Here is a 23618-nt window from a genome sequence, read left to right as displayed (position 1 = left end):
CCTCCGACTGTCTACCCTCGAAGAACAGCCGGTGTAGAGTATGCATTCCCGTCTGACATCGGTACAGCGGTAAGGAACATTAGGAGCGGCAGGAAGGTGGACGGCATGTACGCAAGAAGACGCTCGTTCCCTGGGCCACGCTCTCGACGGAAAGCGAGTGTTTCTACAAAAAAGGAAAGTAGAACCATTGCCATCACACCACTTAACTTCGCACCAACACGGTCTAAAGCAGCTAAGAGCTTGGTAAGAGGGATTCGACTTTTTCAGTCTTCATTCATTCATTCTACATAAATACAGTCCATTTGGGCGCTCCCACTTCGATACTCGTCTCGTCCATCAATTGCTCTCCATGCCAAAGGTTCACCAACGCCGAATATGCCAAAAATGCCATCTGAGCAGCATGCTGCTGCCGCATCGCGAAAGGGTATGTAACTCGTCTGAATCGAAGCGTCGTCGGCAAAATTGCTGCGCGCCAAATATCCACAATGCTTTCAGCAACTCTCATTTCGTACCGTATCGTATTATCCTCCAGGAAGTGAATGCGCACATGTGAATGCAGGCGCTTAGTCGTCGGTCAGGCGGTCCAGCACAGCGATGCTCAGTATCATGACCAGCAGCCCGATGGTTACGATGATCAGCAAGACGAAGCCGAACCAACCGAGCACCATGGCGCTTGTTCCGACGCCTGCCTTCACACTGCCATTTCCTAGATCTTGCGCTATTGTTGCCGCTGCGACGGACGCAGTGTGCTGCCATAGGACGGAAACGAGTACGAATATGGATGCGATGAAGATGAGGGCGAGGGCGACTTGGGATACCGGTCTTGACGGGAAAGGCTTGATGTCGACCTCGGATCCAGTCTCCCGGTCGCGCTCCTCGTGCCAGCCTGGGAATGTTGCGAGCAGGACAAAGCAGAAGAACGCAAGAATGATGGCGACGATGAGCAGGTAGGGGAAGACGACGGCGTCTTTGAACGTCGACGCGACCCAGACAAGGTTCAGCGGGTCCTGGTCCACCGACACGCCTTGCACTAGCGCCGTAGCGTTGTTGGAGCAGATGTAGTCGCCGCCGTCTTTGTTGATGCAAATACCAAAGTAGCCGACGCGCACGACGAGCTGAGCGTTGCCGACAATGTTTGCGATGGCTGCGGTGACACCGGGGTCAACTTGTTCAGTGGAGTAGGTGGGTGTGTACTTTTCGTACCACATGGAGACGAGAAAGATGCCTGGTATTAAGGGTGATGTGGAGGAGCATCCTGCCAGTAGTAATGCTGTGCACTGTCAGTTACTATACGCGCGCTGTCTGATGTGCAACACTCACATAGTAGAATTACAGCGATGGCTATCAAGATCATAAGCACGTGGTGGTAGCCCAGGAACGGTATGAGCCCTGCGGAATGTTAGCTACGACTTTTCGCGAAAGGGGACAACAAACTGAACGCACGTTGCATGCTAACTGCGAACCGCATGTTCGCCATGTTGTGCTAATTCTCCTTCTGTGTCGTCTGCTCTGGAATGCGATCCGATCTCCTGCCGCCCCAGGGGGCCGGAGCGCGCGTGCGGTGGGACGCAGTCAGAGCCTGCGTGGTGTCTCTGCAAAGAATGAGGAACGAGCGAGGAAGTTGTCTCGATCCTGGGAATGTAGTCGGGTGCGGTATGCAGAAACGTGGGTCTCGCGATAGCGTGCGCGTGGTGGGTAGCTCTGGAAGCTCCGCTCGGAATCTCAACTGCGACCAACGACTGTCAGAATGCCTCCTGTCGCGAGAGGGGATACTCGGGGAGAGAGTAGGAGAGAATGTTTAGCTTAGGATGTGTTCCAGCCTTTGTTCCAGCCCGAATACTTTTGCTGCGTGAAATTCGTGAGGTTGGGATACTTGGTGTGGCTGGGCGAGATGCCAGCCTCCTCGAATTGTAAACACTGGCGCCGGGGCAACGACCAACGAGAGAACGTCATCGTCCCCAGCCTTCGCCCGCCAACCAATCGCCGCGCGCCGCGAATTAATCTGAGCCCTATATTCCTGGGATCCGCGTGTAGTCGCGCATCGGTACCTGCGTCTCCGCGAGCTTGATTTCGGTGTGGAGCTCGTTTTCGTCGCCTTCGCAATCTCTCCCAGCCTCCTCCTTCTGCGCTGCAACGTGGCGGTCGCGAGACGCAATATCAGGCCGGCCAGACCGCCTGTCGTTCAATGTCACTTGGGGACCTGCGTCCGTCCGCTCAGGTCTTGCCTTGCTCCGAGGTTGTTGTTCCGTACTTTCGTGTGTCTACGACTCCCGCTTCTCAGCAGAACCTACTAGGTTTGCAGCCCGTCCCTCATCGACACAGCAACGGACACGAAGCGATGCGATCGTTATTGATCCCTAGGGCAGTTCCCTTGGACAAACATGGGATGCTATACTGGAGTGCACCGCGGCGTTAATGTGTAGTTCCGAAGTCTAACCCATCACGAACACATTCTCATCCTTGCTGAGCGACATCACTTTTGCGATAACATGCTACAAACCCAGCCATCCAAATCTTTCACGTTATTTCAGAGCTCCCATACCTGGGTCAGCAAGTGCTTTACTGTGCTCGATGCTTCCGTCCCGTAGACTATCATCCTCCTGCAGCGGAAGGGCCCTCGTGCCCGACCCTGATCCAGCCTCCCCTACTGTACGCCGTGCCGTGGCTGCACAGTAGTGCAACGATGTTCTTCGATCGTTCTCGCTGTCACATTGTGTACTGTAATAGTCGCCTTTCTATTGAGTCGTCCATGATTATCCACAGCACACGCACAATTACGATAACCCTACGTCACGATGAGCTGAACGCATACTGTACGCAGAAGTCCTTGCGCCGGCAGTTGCACGCAGAGATTCGCAGTACAGATTCTGCACCACGTAAGATCGAGTTTGCCTCAATTTCATATGCGCGGGTGGCCGAACCCTGATTTGACAGGCTGAGCTTGCCCGCATCCGTCGATAGCGGCTACCAACGGTATGACGTAGCGCTTCGATGCTCAAACAACACCAGCAAGAAACAGCAGCATCGCTCCAAGTTCGTATACAAAGCCGCCAATTAGAGCGACAAAGGCCTCTAGATCGAGATCCTCAGTACGCATGTCCACGTCTCAGCCAGTCGCTCGTCTTCGTTGTGACGTTCATCGATCGCCTTCAGTCATGCGCACCTTCTGAAAGGGTGTTTGTTCCAGACTGTCAGTTGCACTGAAATCGCTGGAAGCAACAAGCATGACGTACCTGCTGTTCAAGGGCTGTGGCCCATGAGCCCGAGGTGTACTTAAACACTCACGTCTTCCTCCATTTCCAGCTCTCCATCAGCACCTGCAATCAGCTCCTACACCTACAAAGCCACTTCCACACGAAACCAACCACCCACTCAAAATACACCAACATGTCTGACGCCGGCCGCAAGGATTTCCACACCAAGCTCGGTGAGGGTCTTACTCCCGACTCTACCAAGTCCACCCAACAGAAGATGAAGGAGACCGTGACCGACACCGGTGACAAGTTCGCCCGGTAAGCTACTCAATACTCTGTCTTCAAGAAGTCATGCTAACAACATCTACAGCGGCGTCCAGCCCGACCACGAGAAGTCTCTCGGTCAGGAGGCCACCGACAAGGTCGGCCGCAGCCACGACCGCACCGCCCACGGCTCTTCCGGCGGCTCCATCCTCGACAAGGGCAAGCACGCTCTTGGCCTCGACAAGCACTAGATGCTATGACTGTATGATGATACGATAGGGACGTCGGGGGCTGTTGGCGACGACCTAGGTTTATGAAGTAGAATGATACCAAGCCCATTGGCTAGCTGGAAATGATAATGGAACAATTCTAAACGCTCTATCAACTTTTGTGCTCTGTGACGATTTTAATGAGGTTTCGTACATGAGAGTAGCGGGCGTTCCTGGAGTTAGTGCGGTGTACCCGACACGGGGGGATTGAGGCGCAAGCACGCCATAGAGCTTGTTTCGACTTCGCCTCCACGTCTTCTTGGAAGAAATGTCACTCACAACCATTATCTGGGTACGTTCAACTCTCACTACGTGTACACGGTCACTGGAACGGCCATGACTACGTCCAAACCCTTCACCCTAGAACCAGCTCCGTATCAACACTTTGCGCGCAACTACACCATGCACCAGCAACCTTAGAGTGTCGCATGCGGGAGCATGATTTCTCCGTTCGCTATGGTAAAGTCCATCTTTTATTCCCCTCAGACCAGACCACAAGAGTCTTCCCACTGCACTCGGCCCCTTCCACCGGCTAATCCCCAGCTTTTAGTCACCCCAACGAGACCACAAAGTAACCGTGGACATGACACCGCCGCAGCATCTTCCGCTCCCCGATACAGCAATCCTCCCTCCCAGACGCGGGGCCGTCGAAGGAGCCTGGCGCAGCCGTTGCGTATACATGTCCCCTCACTCCTTCACCTGGCGCTCCATGAATTCTCCACGAACGGCACGCATAGGCGACTATGGATGTTGTGTAGATCGCGTTCCTCCACCAATGCTCGTGCAAAGCTTGGTTTACTCCGCATAAACGGTACGAGCTGTTCAATCCTTCGCTTCGTTTCTCCACAGGCGGGTGCGGGTGGCTCCCGTGCGAGAGCGGAGGCGCTTGGAGCGAATTACTAGAGGTGGTAAGGTTAACGCCGGGTATAATTGCTGCGAGCTAGTTCAAGCACAGCATATACACTAGAAGTGGTGGACGTCTTTGGTAAAGAAGCCAGAATGGCTAGCCAAATGCCTACTACTTCCCAATGCATAGGAATACGCTAGTAACCACGAGGCAGACGATTGGTGCGTCTGGCGTATGCTGAGGTCTCTCTTGATGTAGGAATCTGGTATAGTAGACGTTTACGCAGGTGGTGTCTCGCGTTAGAACCCCCCGAGCTGGCTCCCTAGATGCTTCAGGAGGGGAAGTACCTGTGGTATCGCGCGAGAATGGAGTATAAAAGACTCTTCGATTCCGCCATTTTGAGTCACTCTTTCGTCAGCACCTCTCACAAGCATCCAAGAACTACTTCATTCATCCGAACTATACTCCAGTGAGTATAAACTGCTTCCCATCCACCGTGCCTTCCTCTCTCTCTCTGGAATTCCTTCAGCTAACCTTTGAACCGCAGCTCCGACACCTCTCAAGATGCAGTTCATCACCCTCCTCGCAACCGCGCTCTTCGCCGCCGCCGTATCCGCCTCTCCCGTCGCCAATGCAGAGGTGAACCCGGACGTCCTAACTATCATTGCCAGGGACTTGGCCGCACGCCAGTCGTACTGCACCCCGTGCAAGAATGGCGGACAGAGCTGCTGCAGCTTGACGGCGTGCTCTGTGTACAGCTGCTAGAGAGAGAGAGAGAGAGAGAGAGAGAGAGAGAGAGAGAGAGGAAGAGAGAGGAGGATGTTATTGAGGGATTGGAAGTCACGAGAACCGGGGGGATGTTACTTGGGAAGATGATCTGGACTGGACGCTCAGAACTCCGCTAGAACAATGGGCATGTAACGAATTCAGTGATCGAAATTTTCTTAAACAATTCCAGCTGAGGATAATTGCGCACTGTCATGGTGATATTGAAGTTTATTTGTAGCCCGGTTATGAACACCATTCAGCGGGACATTGGAGCTCTCGTACATTGTGGGAGCTGGCGCTGACGCATATACACATACAGCAATCCGTTCACATGCGTTGATTATATCAAACTGAGCATGGCCGACGAACAAGAAGGCCTGGAGATGTACTAAGTTCCATCCCCGCCTCTGTTGTTTGGGGGCAGTACGAGGCCTGCTTGCATGATCATTACTAGTAAGATCAGCTAGCTTGCATACCTAGCGCCTGCCGCCAGCCAACCATGCTTCTCCCAACAACAGCATTGCCCAAACTCCACCATGTCGCTCATCAGCTCAGCTGCCAAGCGCATTCAACTCGCGTAAGCATTCTCATTGCCTAACTTCTGTTATACCCAATGTTTTTCGTTGCAGCGCGATGCGCAATACATCTGAGATCGGTCAGCAAACGGCCCCCAAACTATGACCGCCATCTGCACGACGCTAGCATCGCCGAGACCTTGTTAGCTGCATTAGAACATGCCCAAATGCCAGAAGCAATGGGGCCCGGCTGCAGCCAACTGGCATCGGGCGAATGCTGCAAGATTAGCAGCTTTCGCCGGGATATACAAGAGTGGATCAGCCCCCAAATGCTCGCTTCAAGTGCCTTTGACATAGTGTACACGGCCAGGTCAAGCTTCAACACTCTCAGGTTTTCAACATCACAGCGGCACGACACGCACCAGTGTCACAGGCTGTGGACGACAGAACCGCGTTATTTTTAACGCAGAGCTCCAACCTAGCCAACAGCGTCCAACCATGACAGAGAAAACGGACGTCAAACGCATCAAGGAAGAATTGGACAAAGACACTAGAGATGTATCGGACCTCTGGAACGATGCGCTACGGAACTACAAAGGCATCGTCGGCGAGGGCCTTGTGCCAACGTACACCAGTGTGGATGAGATGATCAAGGCTGGTACAGAGCAGATGAACGCCTTCCACAAGTTTCGCCACGACAGCCAGAAAGTGGACAAGCTGCGCACTTTATTCGCATCGAATTTGGATTACATCGAGAAGGGTGCGCAGCAGATTATCGCTGCTGCGACACCAGCATTTCCTCCAGCTGCAGCGATCGGAACAGCCCTGACCTACATGCTTTCGGTACGCTCAATCTTTACCCCGTACTAAGACCTTCAATATTGACGTCGGACCAGGCCTGCAGACAAGTCTCAGCCGACTACGATGTCGTGACAGCGTTCTTCGAAGACATGAATGCCTTCCTTCAACGCATCACAATCCTTGAGTCAAGGCTCCCAAGTTATCCGGCGTATCGTAACTGCTTGATGGACGTTTTCACTTCTGTTTTGGAGATGTGCGGGTTTGCGACCAAGTACATCCAGCTTAAGCGCTTCAAGAAATGGATACTGAATATGATTCGCGGAGAAGACAGCGAACTTGCAGGCGCCCGCAAGAAGATGGATACGAGAATTTCTCGCTTACAATCCGCTACCGAGTATGCTATACTTGGTAATACGGAGAAATTGCAGACGATGAGCGCGGAGTTGAAGGAGAACGAAGAAATGCAGACCCGGATGCTCGAAGAGCAAAGCAAGATGCTGACGACAGTCATTGAAAGCCAGGAAAATGTGCGTAATGACCTCAAGGACATCCGTAAGCTTTTGAGCGTCTTCCAGGAACAGCGCAAGGAGGAATCGCACGGCGGAAAGCAGAAGAGCGCGATGGGAAAGCCGCCAACCTCGAGCCGTGTCAGAAGTTTCTTCTGGGACCTCATCGACCCTGAACATGAACATCGCAATCTCAAGGAAACCCTCATACCGGAAATGTCGACATGGATCTTTGGAGAAGAAGAGTGGACCTATTGGCTAGCGCAAGACAAAAAAAAGGAAACATCGAAACTGCTCTACATCGCTGGCGCTCCAGGCACTGGCAAGAGCCATCTTGCGCTTACCGCTCATGAACGATTAGTGCAACTGGCGGAACAGGACCCTGCTCGGCACACTTGTGTTGTGCATTTCTATTTCCGAGAAACTAGAAACGAGACACGGTGCTTCTATTACGCGGTTAATTGGCTCGTTATTCAAATGGCCGAACGCAATGCCCATTTATGCGAGAAGATCAATGTGGAGCTTTCCCGAGAGGATAAAGACATTGATGTTGACGACTGGAAAGATATCTGGAAAAAGGTAATCGCACCCCTGTTTGAAAGTTCGTCGCCGTTTCGGCTGCAGATTGTATTCGATGGATTGGACGAGCTAGCTCCTGATGGCGTGCAACGTCCTGCGGGGCTTGAGTTCTTGAAGACAATCGCCGAGTCGGAGTTGAATATTAGTGTGCTCTGCACAACGCGTTCGAACTCACCAACCTCTACGTTTCCCAAGGAAATGGATGACCTTGGCAGCAAGAGCATAGAAGTCACGAAAGAGAAGCAAATGCCCGACTACAAAACTCTGATCTGGCATCACCTCGACAACGACACTGAACTGAAGAAGCTGAGCCAGTACATGAGACAGAGAGTATCTAGCACACTGGAGGAAAAGGCCGATTGCCTCCTTTATGCGGAGCACGTACTGAGAAGGTTCAACAACTTGAGCCGCGAGCCGCTGATTCTTCGACACCTGGAGCAAGAGATGCCGGCAAACCTCGAGCAGCTATACAGCATCATGTTGTCTGACCTGTTGCGCAAGACGAGCAACGAGCAAAAGCAAGCCTTGAAGAGCCTGTTCTGCTGGATCGCCTTCGCTGTGCGTCCGATCACCCTTTCGGAAGCACTGGCGATTGTGGAACTGCTTCCAGGAGACCTCGACCTTGAAGAAGAGCTGCAAAGCCCCCAACTCGGCCGTTTCCTGCGAATTGCGGACCGCATAGAAGAGGTTGACCTGTCTTCTCCCTCCGATTCTGAACTGGACGACTTGAAGGTTCAAGGTAATCGTCACGAGAGTGCTTACGATGATTGGAACCTTCCTCTAAAGTTCCAGGAACGCTCCATGCGCGATTACTTCAGGGTCGCCAAGTTTGATGAAGACCCAGGCAGCTTACGTACGACTGGCTTCGAGGCGCATCGGCAGATATTCGTTACCCTTTCTCAGATTCTCCGCAAAAAGGCTGGCACGGATGTTAGTGACAGGCTGCGTGGATTTGCAGGGTATGCCTGGCTCATACATCTCGGTTGGGTGTGGTGGTACAACAAACTAGGACGCCCGACTGAAGAGCAGAAGATCGAACTTTTGGAGGCTATGGGGGCGGTGTTCAATGGTGAAGATGAAGTGGCTGCGAGCATCGAGAAGCAAGATTTATACTACGAATTTCTCGGTACAGAAGGCCTGGAAACTAAAGTCAAATACTTTGTTGGAATAGCTAGCGAACTGGGAGAAGGCAAACTGAACGAAAGCACGAGTGCATGGGTCAAAGACACATCGTCCAACTGGCAGAAAGCCTTCATCAACTTGGCCAAAGCCCACATCCGGAGGTGGCTCTCTGCTACGGATCTGAGGTCTGCTAATCAATCTTACGGTTTTGCAAGGAGTGCGTTGGGAAGGGTGAGCATCTCAAAAGCATCATCAGTTTCAGTACTATGTTTGCCCCTACAAGGGCAGCTACTAACGTTTCAACAGACTGACCTCCACAAAATGCTTCGTGACATAGACTACGACGAGGATACTGACGAAGAGACGTTTGAATCGGAAGAAATTCTGGCCATTTCCAAAGCGTTCCCAGATGTTGCAGACGACAATGCCTCGTACGCAATAGCGTTGCTGCTATACGATTCCGGATACTACGCAGACGCTCTTTCGAAAGCTCAGAACGCCGTGGAAGTCGCATCATCGGATCCGACCAAGAGATTCGAGGCGACCGATCTCCTCGCGAACATCTTGTACTGGCAAGAGAATTACGAGGATGCCTACAGCACGATCAAATCCGGCCTTTCCGATACAACAAACATACCTCCCGCACTGGTCCGCCGCTCCCTTGTCACACGTGCTAAGATCGAATCTGAGCAGTCCCTGATAGAGGAGGCTGTAGCAAGCTATGAAGCGGCACGACGCACACTACCAGACACGCCCATGCTGGGCCAGGATCTGCAGGACCAACTTGGCTCTCTGATCTCGAACAAGTTCGATGATCCTGCTGCCATCGTCAATGCAGTGAGGAGCTGGACCCCTCTTGAGCGACTGGCGTGGGCTACGTGGAAGTACGACGACAACGACGACCAGGATCAAGCCTTCCAGCACCAAGCCTTCCAGCGGGCGTGCGGGCGTGCCAACGAGACCGACTTTATGGTCGAGACCTATAAGGAAATCATCGACCTACTCGACGCTGTGGAGGCTGGCGCACCGATGCGATTGGAGCTGGCGTACGCACAATGGAGAGTGCGCGGCGACCTGTCCGCAGCAAAGCAACTCGCCGACGAGATCCTGGAGACAGAGTCCGACGGATCGACGTATCGCTTCACGGGGCGAGACTCGGCCTGGACCATGGTGGCAACAATCGACTTCATCAGCGACTTCCTCTACGAGCAGTTCCGCACCAGCGGCGACCCGGAGCGCAAAGCAGCCATCATCGCCGAGATGAAGGGCGTCACCAGCCGGCCGCTTGCCCGGTCAGTCTCGAGCTGGAAGTCGATGGAGAACCACCACCGGCTCGTGCTGGCGCGCATGGTCAAGAAGATGGGGCCAATGGTCGAGTATCAGGAGATTCTTCAGCAGGTGTTCGACGTCTGCTATGATTGTCTGACTGACAACGTTGGGTGGAACGACTCGGACAATTTACACCACATGGCCATGGTGCTGGATGTCATGGGTGGGTTTGAGAAGGAAGCCAGGACGCTGATATCCGCCGTCTTCTCGGTCGTGGACAAGTCACTTGATGCAGAAGAGGGAGGTGACGGAGCTGAAGGCCAGGCCGAGGCCAAGACGGGGGCACAAAAAGACGGGGAAGATGGCGACGGTGACGGCGACAGCGCCGACGAGGGCGACGAGGGTGACGACGATGACGACGACGACGACGCCGCATCCACCACTTCGACCCTCCCCACCAACGAAGGCGACCTCGACGGCGAGATGTATTACACGTGCTGCGGCGCGTGCACCGACCGCACCTCGTACCACGCCTGGAAAGGCCGCACGCTGTACTTCTGCACCATCTGCGCCGACACCTGCCTCTGCGCGCCGTGCTACGAGCAGCGCCAGGCGTACAACGACGGCACCTCGTCAGTCCACGCCGCGGTCGGAGGGGCATACTGCGGGCGAAACCACCGCTATCTGAAGGGGCCGGTCGAGGGCTGGAAGGGCGTCACGGACGGCGCCGTCATGCTGGAGGGGGAAGACGGGGTCGACTTCAAGGCGTGGCTGCGGGTGCTGAAGGAGGAGAAGTGGAAGCGCGCGTGGGACGCGTTCTGGCTGGCCGAGGCATAGGGCGAAAACGGGGCGAGGTGCTCGTTGGAGATTGTGCCGGCATGGCCCATCGAGATGGTGCAGGCAGTGGAAGGATGCGGGGGAGGTAGGCAGAGACGGAACGGGGCGAGAAACACCACAAAGGGCTCCGGTGCGCCGCTTCGTCGTCGATGCGGCGACGCAGAGGGGCGCGCACGTCCACGGCTTGCGCTTGCGTCGTAGTGTGATGGCACGGGTAGTGGTGCTGGTACGGGGCGAGCCTGATAGCTGCGAGTAGATTGTGTGATATGATACAGATGCAATGCAATGCCGAGGGGCAGTGCGCAGAACGCCGGCTCGAGAAACGTCTCCTATGTACAAAAGTGTGCTGGCTGCCTCCTTTTCCGCCGCGACCTAGACGGCGGAAAACACGGCCGTGCAGCCCCGCCCGCACGCGACGCGCTGCTCCATCTCGACGGTCCGCCCGTTGACCTTGACCTTGTTCCGCGGCGTGATCTGGAACCTGTGCATCTCGCGCTCCCTCTTCTCGCCAAACGCGCCCAGCGCCTTCTCGCGCTCGACCTCGGCCGCCTGGTCCAGCGGCTGGATGTACGTCGGGTTCGGCGCGTTGGCGCGCTTCCCCGTGCCGAGCTGGTAGAACTCGTTGTTGCCCCAGAAGAGGATGTCGCGGCCCCAGTTTGTGTCGTTTTCGGTCAGTCTGGAAGACGCGCGGCGGGTGTTGGCGGGGACGGCGACGGAGGCGACGTTGTCCATGACGGCGGCGGCGTGGGCGGCGCCGACGGACATGTAGGCGAGGCGGATGGGTATCACGGTGGAGGTGGGCTCGTCGTATTCGTAGAGGCTGGAGAAGGCGGGGAGCTTGGTGGGTGTGGACTGCAGGTGCGTCCAGCGGCCGTTGCCGAGCTGGCCGGTGAGTCCGAAGCCGAAGCCCCAGACGTCGGCTTGGATGCGGGAGGCGCTGGGGGAGGCGCCGGCGACGGGCTTGGTGGCTTCGATGGTGAGGAAGGAGGTGTTGCCGCCGGCGAAGACGTTGGTCACCGAGGCTTGCTGGGCGGTGCCGGCGTAGAGGCGCTGGGTGGGGAGGAGGGAGGGTGCGTCGATGAAGGTGGCTTCGGGGTTGAAGTCGAAGCCGAGTTGGCCGGAGGAGTTCTGTGGAAATGAGCATGGGGGATGAGGGGAGAGGTGGAACGATGGCACTTACGTCGCCAAAGCCAAAGGCTCGGCCCGCCGCGTCGCTGACCAGGCTGTGAAAGTCTCCAGTTGCAATGTGTTGCACGGGAAAGCCTTTGAGGGTCGTGATCTCGTGGGGCATGTCGAAGGCACCGTCCGGGCGCGACTCCCAGGTGAGACCTGGGATACCAAGCTGGCCTTTACGGGGGTAGTCTTGGGTTCCGGAGGCAAAGGAGAAGACGCGTCCGGCAGAGGTGAGCAACAGCGCGTGCTCCAGGCCCGACGAAACTTGGGTGACGCGCTCGCTCCAACCTAGGTTCTGCGGTGTGCGCAGGCGGTAGGAAATGTCGCTGGAGGACCCCCAGAACGGGAGCCAGGATGTGGAGGCGGGCTTGGGGCCCGTCTTTTGCTCTTGCTGCGAAACGGGGATCGAGTATACATGGCCCGACTTGGAGAGTGCTATGATGCGGTCGCGCGAGATGGAGAGGGAAGTCAGGTTCTTTCCTCTCAGCGTGGGTGTTGGCTGTGTGGTCTCCTTGGAGAACGCAGTTCCCCACTGCAGGAGGTCGCCCCTCTCGTCGATGGCGGCGCCAAAGGCCTTGTCCAGCTTGATGTCCCTGAGCAGCTTCCCGTCGAAGAAGGGTATCCGCCGGGGCGTCTTGACGAAGGACTCGTTCGAGTCGGGCGCGACCACCCTGCCGGCATTGGAGCCCCACGCGTAGACTCCGGGGTTCTCCCAGCTCTTCTGGACCTGCAGGTGCTGCGAGCTGATGATGGTCCTGTTCTCTTCGGCCGACGCCGGCTTCCGGCGGGGCTTCTCAAAGGTCAGCTCGTGCTGTTCGCGGGGCGGCTCCTCGGCGTGGACGTCGCGCAGGAAGGGCTCTCCGTTGTACCACTGCCACGCGGTGGCCGTGGCCGCGAGGGCGGTGACGGCGACGAGGGAGCGGACAAAGCGCTGCTGGCGGCGCTGGGCGTACGGGTGGGGGAGGGCGCGCACTCGGCTCTGGCTGGCGCCTCTGGTGACGATGGCCCTGCTGGTGCGCGGGGCGTGGGCAGCTCGAGCCGTCGCGCGCGAGAGGCCCCTGGTGCTGAGCATCGTGTGGCGGATGGTGTCGAGCGTCGGCGGGGGTCGCATTGGGTGCGGGCGGTCAGACAGGCGGCATGGCGGAGCGACTGCGCGTGGTGCTGGGGGGATTGGCGTCGCGCTGGCTGGACGGCGGCGACGGCTGCGATGCGGCGAAGCCAGCGGCGATTTCGGAAGTCGACAACGTCACCATTGGCGAGCTCGACGTCGCGGCTCGGGAGCGGGCAGGCCGGGGCGCGCGGATGGGGAGCAGGCGACCCCACGCCCCGCCCACGACGGCAAGCGACAAGCGCCAGGCGACGGGCGAGGCGCGCGTAGCTTAGCTGCGAGCGCCCGTCCGTCACCACCCACGGCCGCCCTTCGCTCGCGCGCTCATCCCTCGCCCTCGACCATGTACGAAGACGCGGCGTGGTACTCGTCGTTTGTGCCGCGCGCCGTCAAGCCCGCCGAGCAGACGACGCACCGCCGCCGCGAGTCGTCGCGCCTGGAGCAGCCCCCCGTAAGCCCACCTTCCGCTGCTGGCCATGTCCACGCCGACGTGTATTGATTGTTTGACTGCAGGAGGGCCCCGCTGACGTCGAGCGCGCAGAAGCCATCGCCGCGTCCCGTCGCGACGCCGCCGCGCCCCTCAATGGCCCGCCGCCCGCCACCGTGGCCCGCCGCGCAAAGTCGTACAGCGACTTCTACGGCGCCGTGCGCGCCCACCTGAGGAAGGACAAGGGCAGCGGGCGCCCCAGGTCCCGAGCGAACATCAGCAACGAGCTGGCCTTCGCCCAGTGGTGCGTGGCCCCACCGCACCCCCAGCCCCATGCTCACCGCGCAGGTACAACGGCGTCCACGACGAGCTGCTCGACGCCAGCCACGACGAGTACAAGCTGTACCAGGACCAGCTGCACCTCACCCGCGCCCACCTCGACACCATCGTCGCCGACACCACCCACGCCCTCGCCACCCTCGCGTCGCTCACCGCCTCCTTCCAGGCCGTCGACGCCCAGACCACGGCCTTCCGCACGCAATGCGAGGGCCTGATCGACGACCAGAAGCGCATCACCACGCTGGCAGAGGACATGGAGCAGAATCTGCGCTACTACCTGTATCTCGAGCCCATGACCAAGCGCCTCAATGCCCCGGGCGCCGCCGCCATCGTGCGCGGCAGCGACTTCACCGACATGCTGGCCAACCTGGACAGCTGCCTCGACTACATGCACGCCCATCCCAAGCACCGCGAGTCGGCCACCTACCGCTCCAGGTACCGCCTGCTCCTCACCCGCGCCCTGACCCTGATCCGCGTGCACTTTACCAATGCGCTGCGCGAGATCGCCGCAGACGTAGCCAAGCGCATAGCTGACCGGCAGCTGAACGACACCACGTCCTCGGCCCTGCTCTATGCAAAGTTCCGGGTCGGCGCACCCGAGCTCAAGCAGATGGGGCTCGAGATCCAGAAGCGCGCCGTGCTCCCCGCGGGTGCAGAGCCCGGCGCCGAGGCCGAGTACCAGAGCTTGATGAACGAACTGTACCAGAGCTACTCGGCAACCCGCGGTCGCCTGATCCTGCCCATGGTCACCAAGAAAATCGGAGAAATCGCGCAAGCACCGAGCTCCGCCAACGATCTGGTCGCCTTCGCCCGTAGCAGCATCAGCTACATGCGCCGGATATGTTCCGACGAGTCCGACCTCTGGGCCGAGTGGTTCGACGGCGACCGCGGCATGTACGACTATCTCGAGGCCATGTGCGAGCCCATGTACGACCATCTGCGCCCGCGTACCATTCACGAAACCCAGATCCTGAAGCTATGTGAACTGTCCACCTTCATCCAGACGCAATACATGGAAGACGACGACGACGACGAGTCACCCCTCGAGGCGCCCAGACTCGACTTCCAGAATCTCGTGCAGCCGGCATTGCACGATGCCCAGAACCGACTTGTGTTCCTGTCCCTTGCCGTTCTCCGCGACGACATCGAGCGTTACAAGCCGAAACCAGAGGACCTGCAATACCCTCTCAAGAACAAGAAGCAAGCGCTGTCAGGCTCCAAGTCTGGTCAACCAGCCCTCTCGGGCAAAAAGGAACCCAAGACCGATCTTCCACCGACCCCCCAGATGCCAAAGACGCCCACGGTGGTCGAGGAGGATGATTTCGATGCCAAGTACAGCTTCAACACCGAGGCCGCCTTCAAAGACTGGTATCCCACGCTGAGGAAGGCTATCTGGCTGCTCAGCAAAATCTACCGACTGGTACATGTAAGCTTGCACGTCCGGCACACATGGACTCTGCTAATCTTGTCAGTCCTCCGTCTTCGACGACCTCGCCCACCGCATCGTCCACAGCACCACGGTCTCCCTCCGTCATGCTTCAACCCTCATCTCCAAATCCGCCTCCCCCACCGACGCCGCCCTCTTTCTCATCTCCCACCTCCTCCTTCTCAAGCAGCAAATCGTCGCCTTCGACATCGAATTCGTCACCCCCGAGACCGATCTCCAGTACGACGTCTCCACAATCACAAACACCTTCTGGGAACTCCGCTCGCGCGGCAACCTCTTCAACCCGCGCGAGCTCGTCGGCCTGCTCATCCCCAAGGTCGTCGAAAACATGCTCGACGCCAAAGCCGAGGTCGACACCGTCCTCCGCCAGGCCATCAACGACTTCACGGGCCAGTTCGTGAACCGCATCACCGAGCCCATCAAGTCCAAGGACGGGACATCCGTCATCAAAGTCCCGCCCGCCGAAGCCGCGCCCCGCACGACCAAGATCCGGAACAACGTCGAGCACGAGACGCCCTTCCTGCGCGGAAAGCTCGAGGAGTACATCACGGACCACCGCACGCGCGAGATGCTGGTCGCCGCGGTGCTGGAGGCTGTGGGGCAGACGTACGAGGACTGGTTCGACACGGCGTACACGCCTAGCTTGAACGGCGCGGGGCGCAGCGCCAAGGGCAAGGGGCCCGCGGATGGGGTGTGGGATCCTGACGTGTTTTCCGAGTGGTGCGGGGGCGTGTTCAGGGTGGGGACGCAAGGGCTGGGGATTCTCGGGGCTGGCGAGGACGAGTATGAAGGGCGTGGGGGCGAGAGCGATGATGACAGCATGCGGGCTGTCAGCGAGCGGACGGGCACGGAGAGGACGGGTGGCACGGGCATCAGGATCAGGATGTAATCAGGACAGGAGCTCTTTCGTCGTGCACAGCACCAAGGCAATATGGCGTGCCCCAGATGCCCGGCTATTCACCACGTGCAGAGCCTGATTACTGCGCCTCCGCCAGCACTGTATTTGGAGTGCTGCAACGTCAAGACGAAGTATGATTGGATGAAAATAACATGCTTTACTCCATGGGATAGATGCCACAACGAGAGCAATCCATACATCTTGACAGCTTGAGCAGGCGTGCACGTAGAAGAGACAGGCAAAGGGTAGGTGCGAAAGAGAATAGACCGGAGGGTATACATGGAGAGGGGTTACACGGCAAGTCGGTACATTACCAAAGCGGCAGAGAAAGACGGGAGATGCACGCTCGGCGAACAGGGGGATAGGCGGTGCAGTCGGGAGGGGTGCGGTTTGTGGAAGAATCAGTGCGTTGAACGAGATGCAGTGGAATGGAAGGAAAGGGAACGGGGTTCCTGGTGCTGGATGTGATACTGCGTGTGGTAGGGGCGCTATGTCGACCCCTGTCTGGTGTAGTGCGCCCGCTGCGTATGTGCGACACGACGTGCCCCGTCCACACCGCTGGGCTGGGCGGCTGCTAGGAGGAGAGAGGATTGGGGCGGGAAGAGATGGAATAGAGCAGGAGGGTGACGTCGAGTGTTGCCCCTCAGCCCGGCGCACCGTCAAGCCCGCCTGAACCCATCCTCGACGACCTACCCCGTCCACACCGCCGGGCCAGGCGGCTGATAGCTATCCGGCGCGCTCGCAATCTTGCTCAGATCCACGAGGATCCCTGCTCCGTCGTCAGCCTTCTCCCCCGTCACTGCCAGCGCAAACGTACCTGGATCGCTCGCCTTGTACGCCCCCGGAAACGCCGCCAGCGGCCCCGGACTCCCGCTTCCCCCGCCCGTGATCGTGATCTGCGAGCACGCGAGGTAGAACTGCGCGCCGCCGGACCGCATCGCCATGTGCAGCGCAATGTGCTCCACGCGGAGGAGGTAGTCGCCCGCGGGGACGGCGGCGGGGATGGTGGTGTTTGCGGTTTTGTACTCGTCTGCGGCAGGTCCGCGTTAACGTACACCCACGACACGGCGCGGAGCGTGGTGCTAGGACGCCAATTGCCAACGGCAAGGAATCGTCGTGCGTGAAGGGGAACACGGGGAGTTGGGGACAAGGAAAACATGGAGGAAGCCGAGGGCTGGGGAAAACGCACTCTGCGCCGGCCACGTCATCTGCTTCTGCGCATCGACCTGCGGCTTCGTCGTGCTGATCTTGAACCACACGGCGCCGCTCCCGTCCCAGGTCTTCACGCTCGCCCCCGCCGGCACCCGCGCGAGATAGTACTGCGTCGGCCCCGGGTGGTTCACCTGCTGGCTGCTCACGTAGTGGATCGTCGCGCCAGCAGGCACCGTCGCCACGCTGCCCGCGTTGGCCGACTGGTAGCAGCGAATGTCGGCCGAGGCCGGGTTCTCGATGCCCGTTTTCGAGTCTGCGTTCTTGGTGCGCCGGGTCGTCGTCCAGTCGGCGGTGTCGGGCTTGCCGTTGATGACGAGGCGGGGGAACGTGTCTAGGGAGAGGGGATGTTAGGTAGGCGTGGGGTGGGAGGAGCATTGGGAACGCACAGTGGGCCTCGACGGCTGTTGCGGCGAGGACGAGGGCGTGCAGGAACCGCATTTTGGAGGGCCGTTGTGTGTCTGTGTGTATGGGTGGGACACGAGAGACGCGGGAGGACGCTCAGAGAGAGGCCTCGCTGGCTGTCCTATATGTGCGCATCTACGCCGTCAAGGCATGCTCACATGCCCGCATCTAGCAATATATCGAGGTATGGAGATTGTTCTGGCATCCTGGCGTCCAGTAGAAAAAGGCTGGTAAAGCAATCTGGGCCAATTGCACTCCTTCTTGACATTGCAGCACTCGAGATAGAGTGTTGGCTGAGACGGTATTTAGGCTGCAGAGGTGAACTGCCGAGAATCTGGGGAACACCACGCTGCTTTCGCGTTGTACATCGCTCGGTAGTTTAGTAGCTGGTAGCGACCCGATCCTGGCGCTGGTCAAGGTGAGATCGTCACTCGCGGTTTTATGTATGCGTTAAGGTGTGGTTGAATAGGAGAATCCCGCACGCTCCTGGGAGTGTTTTCCTTCCACTTTCTCAATGTTAGGAAGATCTTACAGTACCGCTTAGAGTTGCAGAAACAGTGTATCTATGCCTATCTACCCTTGCATAGGCTGGTAGGCCCGCAAGTCTTATTGCTTGCTCTAGGGATCAATTTTTGGTGACTCTTTTTTACGGTGCAGCGAGGTTGCAGACACGTGTAGGATGATGGAAGAGAGAAGAATGCATGGTGGTAAAAATAGAACCTAGGTATATGTTACGATGCCTAGGGTAAGCAGGGCTAGACAGTACGAGGAACAGAGCTGGACCAGAGTTATACTCGGCGACCGTAAACCTGTACATACCGATGCCCAGGTGCATGCGAATGGCGCCATGCCATCCACAACCGGTCTTCGTAGTATGACTAGGTGCTATACCGCTGGCAGGTCCGTGAGGCATTGCTAGCATGGGTGGGAGAACCGTACGCATGACTCAACTAGACCCTAGCATAATTCATAGGGCTCAAAACAGGGCTGGCGTGGCACATCGGATTGGCCAGCCAAGCCCACACTAGCAGGCCTATCCAATCGACGCGCACCTGGGGGCCAAGATGGAACCCTCTATCCGGTAGGATCGCCTCTACCTGAGTTAGGCAGCTCTCAATGGCTTCGAGAACAGTCACTTAAATTTGCGCTGCGCATTTGAGTTGTCGCCCGGCGAGGAGGGGATATATCTGCCGGTGCGCCCTCGGGTCGATCTTCATCGCAGCTTCCCTTTTCCATTTTATTTTGCCCTGCATTTGCAATTGCGTAACCACACTCGCTAGCACATTCGCTCGTTTGCAACCATAGTCATGAAGACCAGTACCGTCTGGGCATCCCTAGCCCTCGCCCACGCACCCACGGTCCTCTCCCAAGGCCTGCGACAGGCAACTGGCGGCCCCGCGCCCACCCTCACATCCACAAGCACCGCCCCAACCGCATCCTCAACATGCACCGCAAACCTCGTGACCACCCTCTGCGACTACCCCTCCCCTGAGCCCGGCACCGCCGTCGCTAGTTCCGGGAAAGCGAACTGCTGGGAATACTGCAACGCGCACCCGCCCTGCGACTTCGTCATCTTCGCCGCGGGCAACCCGTATACCGGCACCGGCACGTGCTGGCTGTATCCCGGCGAGAAATTCGATGAGACCAAGGGAGAGACGGGGTGCGATTACCTCTCTGTGTTCGACAAGCCCACCTGCGCAGGTGACGCTGCGACCCCGACGTCCGGCGCCTGCGAAGCTACCGCGTCGCCCTCCGCCATTGCCGAAGTTTGCGGGTACCCCGAGCCAGATGATAAGTGCTGGTCCACCTGCGCCGCGAGTTCGGGCGCCGTGGACTGTCTGAGCCAGTGCGCCGAGGACGACTGCGCGTTTGCGATCTTCTATACGGGTGAGGGTGGCGGGAGCCAGTATGGTTCGGGCACGTGCTGGAAGTACCCGAATGGGACGTACGACGCGAGCAAGGCGGGGACATGTGCGGGGAGGACGGAGCAGTATGTGTACGAGAACAAGTGTCCTAAGAAGGAGGCGGCTTCGTCGTCGTCTGCATCGTCGGCGCCTTCGGCTTCTGCATCGGAGAGCGGGAAGGCCAAGGAGACAGGAGCGGCGGGTGGGGATGATGCAAAGGCCGCAGAGGCGAAGCAGGGGCAGAATGGTACGGGTGAGGGGTCGGCTGCTGCGGGCGTGACCTTTAGCGGGATGCTGGCTGCGGGCGTGGTTGGCTTGATGTGGTGGGGTTTGTAACGACATGCTAGAACGCAAGATATAGACGCCATCCTAATACATAATGTTAATTTGGAGTCCATACTCACTCAGCAGTACAACTGCAGCGGATAGGCTTGTTCAATCACCAACTACAGAGACACGTTACAGAGACGTTTGATTAAGAAATCACGGCATCGATATGCATGTCAAAGTGTGCATTGAGAAAGTTGAATTCTCCATGGGAGAGTATGTAGGGAGCGGTCGGTCTCAAGCAAGCTCAGCTGACCCTGTGGAATTGTGAAACCCCAAAACTCCCGTTCCACGGAACATCCAGTCCAATGAAATAGCAGAAATAGTATTGTAGTGAGTGCCTACTTGGAATTGAGGGGAGACCTTGGACCTTGGTGCTATTAGAACTCAAAATATGGATACACATCGATGCAATTTGCTGAAGTTCACACGTCGTATTGGGACAATAGCCTCCAACATTTTCGATCTACTTCTTAGTTGCTCGACATGATCATAATGATAATATTGAGAGCGACTGGAGGTGAAGATATAAAGTGCCTAGGATTGTTGAGCCAAACGCAATCCTATTCGTTAGTTTTCGAGTTGGGAAAAAGGGACTTGCAAACCCCATTCTCGGCCAGTCCATCCGGATCCGCAGAGTCCCGACAACGTTCCCTAGACTGTTTCCGGCCACCATAAATCCCCACGCGCCGATGAAAACCCGCCCAAGAGATGGCAAAAGTCTTGAGTTTGAGCGAACATCGAGGATCGCCCGTAGGATGCGTCTCAAATCACAATTCCGAATGTCTCCCATATTGTAACGGCCGTACATACAGCCTTAGAAATAGAGCTCCAACCTGAAGCAGACCATCATCACAGTTGTGCCTAGAAATAAGCTTGCTCGAGCATCGAATTCGAGGAGGAGCGAGGAGCAAGAAGCCACCCAGTCTGGACTTTTGGCACTGATCCCACTCGGTGTCGTGCCTGGATCTTATTTCAACCTCCAGGTACGCCGACCCAGGTGTCGATGAGAGAATTGGCTGCGTCGCTGCCCGAGATCGCCCAAGGGTCTTCTTCCAAAACAGTCTGCAAATGAAGCGTTACCACAATGAATGATGGTTCAGAAAAGCAGCCCAATCCTCAGTTGCAGAGTCTACGGGGCGAATCAGGAAAAGATGCACAGGTGCGTCCTTCACATTGTTGCAAAGGCAATACATCCTTCCGCCACAAGACTGTCTTGCGCAAGGATATATCGACTGAAAGTATGGATGCTTATATTGTTTAGCCCATTCGAGCAATGCCCGAATGGCGGCGTTTCCAATCGCTGAGTCCTGGAAAATGGATTCGACTTTCCAGACGCTGATACCTCGTTTGAATTTTTTCGTGCCATCACCCCGCAGAAGTGGCATGTTCCGATGCTTGAGGAAGTAGTAGTCGTGTTCCAGCATATTGTAGTCAAGTTCCCCAAGAAAATGGATCCATTTTATGCTGTCGTGTACTATTTGGCGCAGATACGCGGGGTTCTTGATGTCATCGTGTCCCAAGGAATACTTGATAACCTTTTGATACCCACGAACGAAGGTGAGTGTCTCGCCTGTCACGCTGTAGAAAAAGCCCTCATTTTGAGACACAAGGTCGACCATCAACTCGGAGAATGGCGCGTGAACAAGTAGGGTCAGGCTTTTGACGTGTTTGATGTCAAACACATCAGTCACCACGTCTCTTAGCCCAATGTTGAATCTATGCCTAGTTGTTGGACTCCAAATTATTCCGCAACTCGTTTACCCAGTCCAGTCTCCCTTCTGCAAATATCTCCCCTGTTGCCGGCATCTTACTTCCGCCTTCAAGCAAAAGTGTCCGCACGATGACTTTCTCAGGCATTACATCTTGGTGATGATAGATGTGACTTGTGCATGTCTTGCAGAAAAAGCAATGCACAAACTTCCCTGTCCCATCATTAGCGCCAGCACACACCAGCCTAAGCGCTACTGTCTTGTTCTCACCGCTTGATCCCCTGTACTTGTATTCACCGACATTCTCATTACCCACAACGATGTTGAGCTCATCTCTCGGGATGATTTGGTTGCATGAGTACGGTCCGCCTCCAAGTTTCTGACATGTGGCGCAATGGCAGAGCACATGCTCTGCGCTTTCCAAGCGCGCTGTCCATCGTACTGTTTCACAGTGACAGCTTCCTCCCCACAAGCCCTCTTTTCCTTTCAAGAGTGGATGTTCCGCCTTAACCCCGAATAGCACGCCATCTCTGATATCCACAACCAACGAGTCCTCAATCAATGGTTTCGCATCCTTTGAGAATTGCACGTGCACTGGCTCCGCGGTCAAATAGTAGTCCAGGTCGTCCTGTGAAGCAAACTCTAAGATGAAGGCATGCGTCATGCCCTTTGAGAACGGCTCCCAGGACGTATTCTTTCCGGCGCGCAACGATTTGATGAGTGGTAAGCCACTTTGGGGGTGCAACGAACGAGTTTTGAGCGACATGAAGGATTTGAAGTGATCTTCCAGGTCGCTCCACGTAACGTCTGTGCGATATTTGAAAAGAACAATGTGCATGATGTTGTCGAGCGCCATTATTATTTCGTCGATGGTAGGGAAAGCTGTCTTGGTAGGCAAGAAGGAGATGGAGGAAGTCAACGGAGCAAGTAGATAAGAAGTAGAGCTTGTGCTAGACATGCGAAATTAATGAGTAGAACCAGTGCAAAGCGTTAAACGTTCCTGGTGGCTGTTATTTCAGGTCCAGTGCTAAAATGACCGAGTTAGGCAATGTGCGGAAATGGTTTCTACAACTGGCGCGGACGAGCGTAAAGAGTAAAATTCTCCGCGCAACCCCATCCTACTGGCACCCATTTCCCCACGGGGTGATTCGTCTGCCATTACTTTCCGGCTATACCTGTTTCCACTCTGAGGTTACCCGTGACTTGGAGTTGTTGAAGGCATTCTGCGGAGACTTTCTTTGTACGCTTCCTCACCACCTTGACGAATGCTCCATGGCCGATTCCATCGCACATTTCCTAGAATTCTGAAACCCACGTAGGACTCGGTGTAGTAAAGGAATAAGATCTTGTTTGGCTGACGATAGGTGGCTAGACGTACGGACTAATGAAAAGGACCGTCAGCGCCATCGTGCCACCCAACGAGGGCGCAGACTTCTCTTCCTAATCTTTTGCACGTCTCATCGCTCGATTCGAAGTCGAATCTACACTCGCTTGCATAACCGGCTTTCGGTTTCTGCAATTCACGTCCTTTCTCACAGCAGGGGGGCCAGCCACGCTTAGCGGAAGCTATGCCTTATGCACTTCAGATCCATTTTAAGCACCTAGCTTCTGCTTGTATCTCGCAGACGACCATGTGATCTACTGCGATATGATAACCTTACTCCATCGCTGGAAAGCTCACAAGGGTGTGGCAGGAGC

The 23618-nt window shown here is 56.7% G+C and overlaps 10 protein-coding genes across 10 annotated transcripts; 5 read left to right on the top strand and 5 right to left on the bottom strand.

Annotated features, from left to right (window-relative positions):
* Positions 1-250: 250 nt before the first annotated feature.
* CC84DRAFT_1253700 (membrane fusion mating protein FIG1) lies at positions 251-1869 on the bottom strand. The gene is made up of 3 exons (XM_018184391.1): positions 1444-1869; positions 1321-1389; positions 251-1270 (listed from the first exon to the last, which is right to left on the bottom strand). Exons 1-3 carry the CDS (start codon positions 1475-1477, stop codon positions 564-566), a joined length of 810 nt encoding a protein of 269 aa, XP_018041543.1. The 5' UTR covers positions 1478-1869; the 3' UTR covers positions 251-563.
* A 1092-nt stretch (positions 1870-2961) lies between these two features.
* CC84DRAFT_1253699 (putative chaperone/heat shock protein Hsp12) lies at positions 2962-3807 on the top strand. The gene is made up of 2 exons (XM_018184390.1): positions 2962-3512; positions 3565-3807. The coding sequence occupies exons 1-2, from the start codon at positions 3388-3390 to the stop codon at positions 3707-3709; spliced, it is 270 nt and encodes an 89-aa protein (XP_018041542.1). The 5' UTR covers positions 2962-3387; the 3' UTR covers positions 3710-3807.
* Positions 3808-4765: 958 nt separating this feature from the next.
* Positions 4766-5534, top strand: CC84DRAFT_558 (uncharacterized protein). The gene is made up of 2 exons (XM_018186689.1): positions 4766-5043; positions 5122-5534. The coding sequence occupies exons 1-2, from the start codon at positions 4901-4903 to the stop codon at positions 5477-5479; spliced, it is 501 nt and encodes a 166-aa protein (XP_018041541.1). The 5' UTR covers positions 4766-4900; the 3' UTR covers positions 5480-5534.
* Positions 5535-6213: 679 nt separating this feature from the next.
* Positions 6214-10956, top strand: CC84DRAFT_1106454 (uncharacterized protein; the record flags this gene model as incomplete). The annotated part of the gene is made up of 3 exons (XM_018175145.1): positions 6214-6700; positions 6754-9096; positions 9172-10956. Coding segments are annotated over exons 1-3 (4473 nt in total), but the record flags the coding sequence as incomplete, so codon positions are not given.
* Positions 10957-11178: 222 nt separating this feature from the next.
* CC84DRAFT_1106451 (mitochondrial protein-like protein Fmp25) lies at positions 11179-13360 on the bottom strand. The gene is made up of 2 exons (XM_018175144.1): positions 12152-13360; positions 11179-12099 (listed from the first exon to the last, which is right to left on the bottom strand). The coding sequence occupies exons 1-2, from the start codon at positions 13253-13255 to the stop codon at positions 11344-11346; spliced, it is 1860 nt and encodes a 619-aa protein (XP_018041539.1). The 5' UTR covers positions 13256-13360; the 3' UTR covers positions 11179-11343.
* Positions 13361-13595: 235 nt separating this feature from the next.
* CC84DRAFT_1210845 (Sec34-domain-containing protein) lies at positions 13596-16354 on the top strand (the record flags this gene model as incomplete). Its single annotated transcript, XM_018182326.1, has 4 exons — positions 13596-13703; positions 13766-13983; positions 14028-15444; positions 15491-16354. The coding sequence occupies 4 exons, from the start codon at positions 13596-13598 to the stop codon at positions 16352-16354; spliced, it is 2607 nt and encodes an 868-aa protein (XP_018041538.1).
* Positions 16355-16568: 214 nt separating this feature from the next.
* Positions 16569-18013, bottom strand: CC84DRAFT_1223910 (uncharacterized protein; the record flags this gene model as incomplete). The annotated part of the gene is made up of 4 exons (XM_018183531.1): positions 16569-17132; positions 17181-17393; positions 17553-17906; positions 17962-18013. The coding sequence occupies 4 exons, from the start codon at positions 18011-18013 to the stop codon at positions 17053-17055; spliced, it is 699 nt and encodes a 232-aa protein (XP_018041537.1). The 3' UTR covers positions 16569-17052.
* A 1112-nt stretch (positions 18014-19125) lies between these two features.
* CC84DRAFT_1158774 (uncharacterized protein) lies at positions 19126-20279 on the top strand. The gene has a single exon (XM_018177067.1). It carries the CDS (start codon positions 19285-19287, stop codon positions 20215-20217), a length of 933 nt encoding a protein of 310 aa, XP_018041536.1. The 5' UTR covers positions 19126-19284; the 3' UTR covers positions 20218-20279.
* A 1681-nt stretch (positions 20280-21960) lies between these two features.
* On the bottom strand, positions 21961-22383 carry CC84DRAFT_1052512 (uncharacterized protein; the record flags this gene model as incomplete). The annotated part of the gene is made up of 2 exons (XM_018173495.1): positions 21961-22133; positions 22191-22383. Coding segments are annotated over 2 exons (366 nt in total), but the record flags the coding sequence as incomplete, so codon positions are not given.
* Positions 22384-22437: 54 nt separating this feature from the next.
* On the bottom strand, positions 22438-22776 carry CC84DRAFT_1078975 (dabb-domain-containing protein; the record flags this gene model as incomplete). The annotated part of the gene is made up of 1 exon (XM_018173816.1): positions 22438-22776. A coding segment is annotated over one exon (339 nt), but the record flags the coding sequence as incomplete, so codon positions are not given.
* Between the last annotated feature and the right edge of the window lie 842 nt (positions 22777-23618).

This window comes from Paraphaeosphaeria sporulosa (assembly GCF_001642045.1).
Source record: "Paraphaeosphaeria sporulosa strain AP3s5-JAC2a unplaced genomic scaffold CC84scaffold_1, whole genome shotgun sequence".
Classification (NCBI taxonomy): Eukaryota; Fungi; Ascomycota; class Dothideomycetes; order Pleosporales; family Didymosphaeriaceae; genus Paraphaeosphaeria; species Paraphaeosphaeria sporulosa.
Note: the sequence above shows the minus strand (reverse complement) of the source record. Positions and strands in the feature narration are given on the sequence as shown.

Bases quoted from the DNA above. Each gene is read 5' to 3' on its own strand.
- CC84DRAFT_1253700 (XM_018184391.1), bottom strand. From the start codon at position 1,477: ATGGCGAACATGCGGTTCGCAGTTAGCATGCAAC. The intron at 1,390-1,443 runs GTGCGTTCAGTT...AACATTCCGCAG, and splicing joins GTTCGCAGTTAGCATGCAAC to GGCTCATACCGTTCCTGGGC. The intron at 1,271-1,320 runs GTGAGTGTTGCA...GACAGTGCACAG, and splicing joins CATCGCTGTAATTCTACTAT to CATTACTACTGGCAGGATGC.
- CC84DRAFT_1253699 (XM_018184390.1), top strand. From the start codon at position 3,388: ATGTCTGACGCCGGCCGCAAGGATTTCCACACCAAGCTCGGTGAGGGT. The intron at 3,513-3,564 runs GTAAGCTACTCA...CAACATCTACAG, and splicing joins ACCGGTGACAAGTTCGCCCG to CGGCGTCCAGCCCGACCACG.
- CC84DRAFT_558 (XM_018186689.1), top strand. From the start codon at position 4,901: ATGCTTCAGGAGGGGAAGTACCTGTGGTATCGCGCGAGAATGGAGTAT. The intron at 5,044-5,121 runs GTGAGTATAAAC...TTTGAACCGCAG, and splicing joins TTCATCCGAACTATACTCCA to CTCCGACACCTCTCAAGATG.
- CC84DRAFT_1106451 (XM_018175144.1), bottom strand. From the start codon at position 13,255: ATGCGACCCCCGCCGACGCTCGACACCATCCGCCACACGATGCTCAGC. The intron at 12,100-12,151 runs GTAAGTGCCATC...TCATTTCCACAG, and splicing joins GAGCCTTTGGCTTTGGCGAC to AACTCCTCCGGCCAACTCGG.
- CC84DRAFT_1158774 (XM_018177067.1), top strand. From the start codon at position 19,285: ATGAAGACCAGTACCGTCTGGGCATCCCTAGCCCTCGCCCACGCACCC.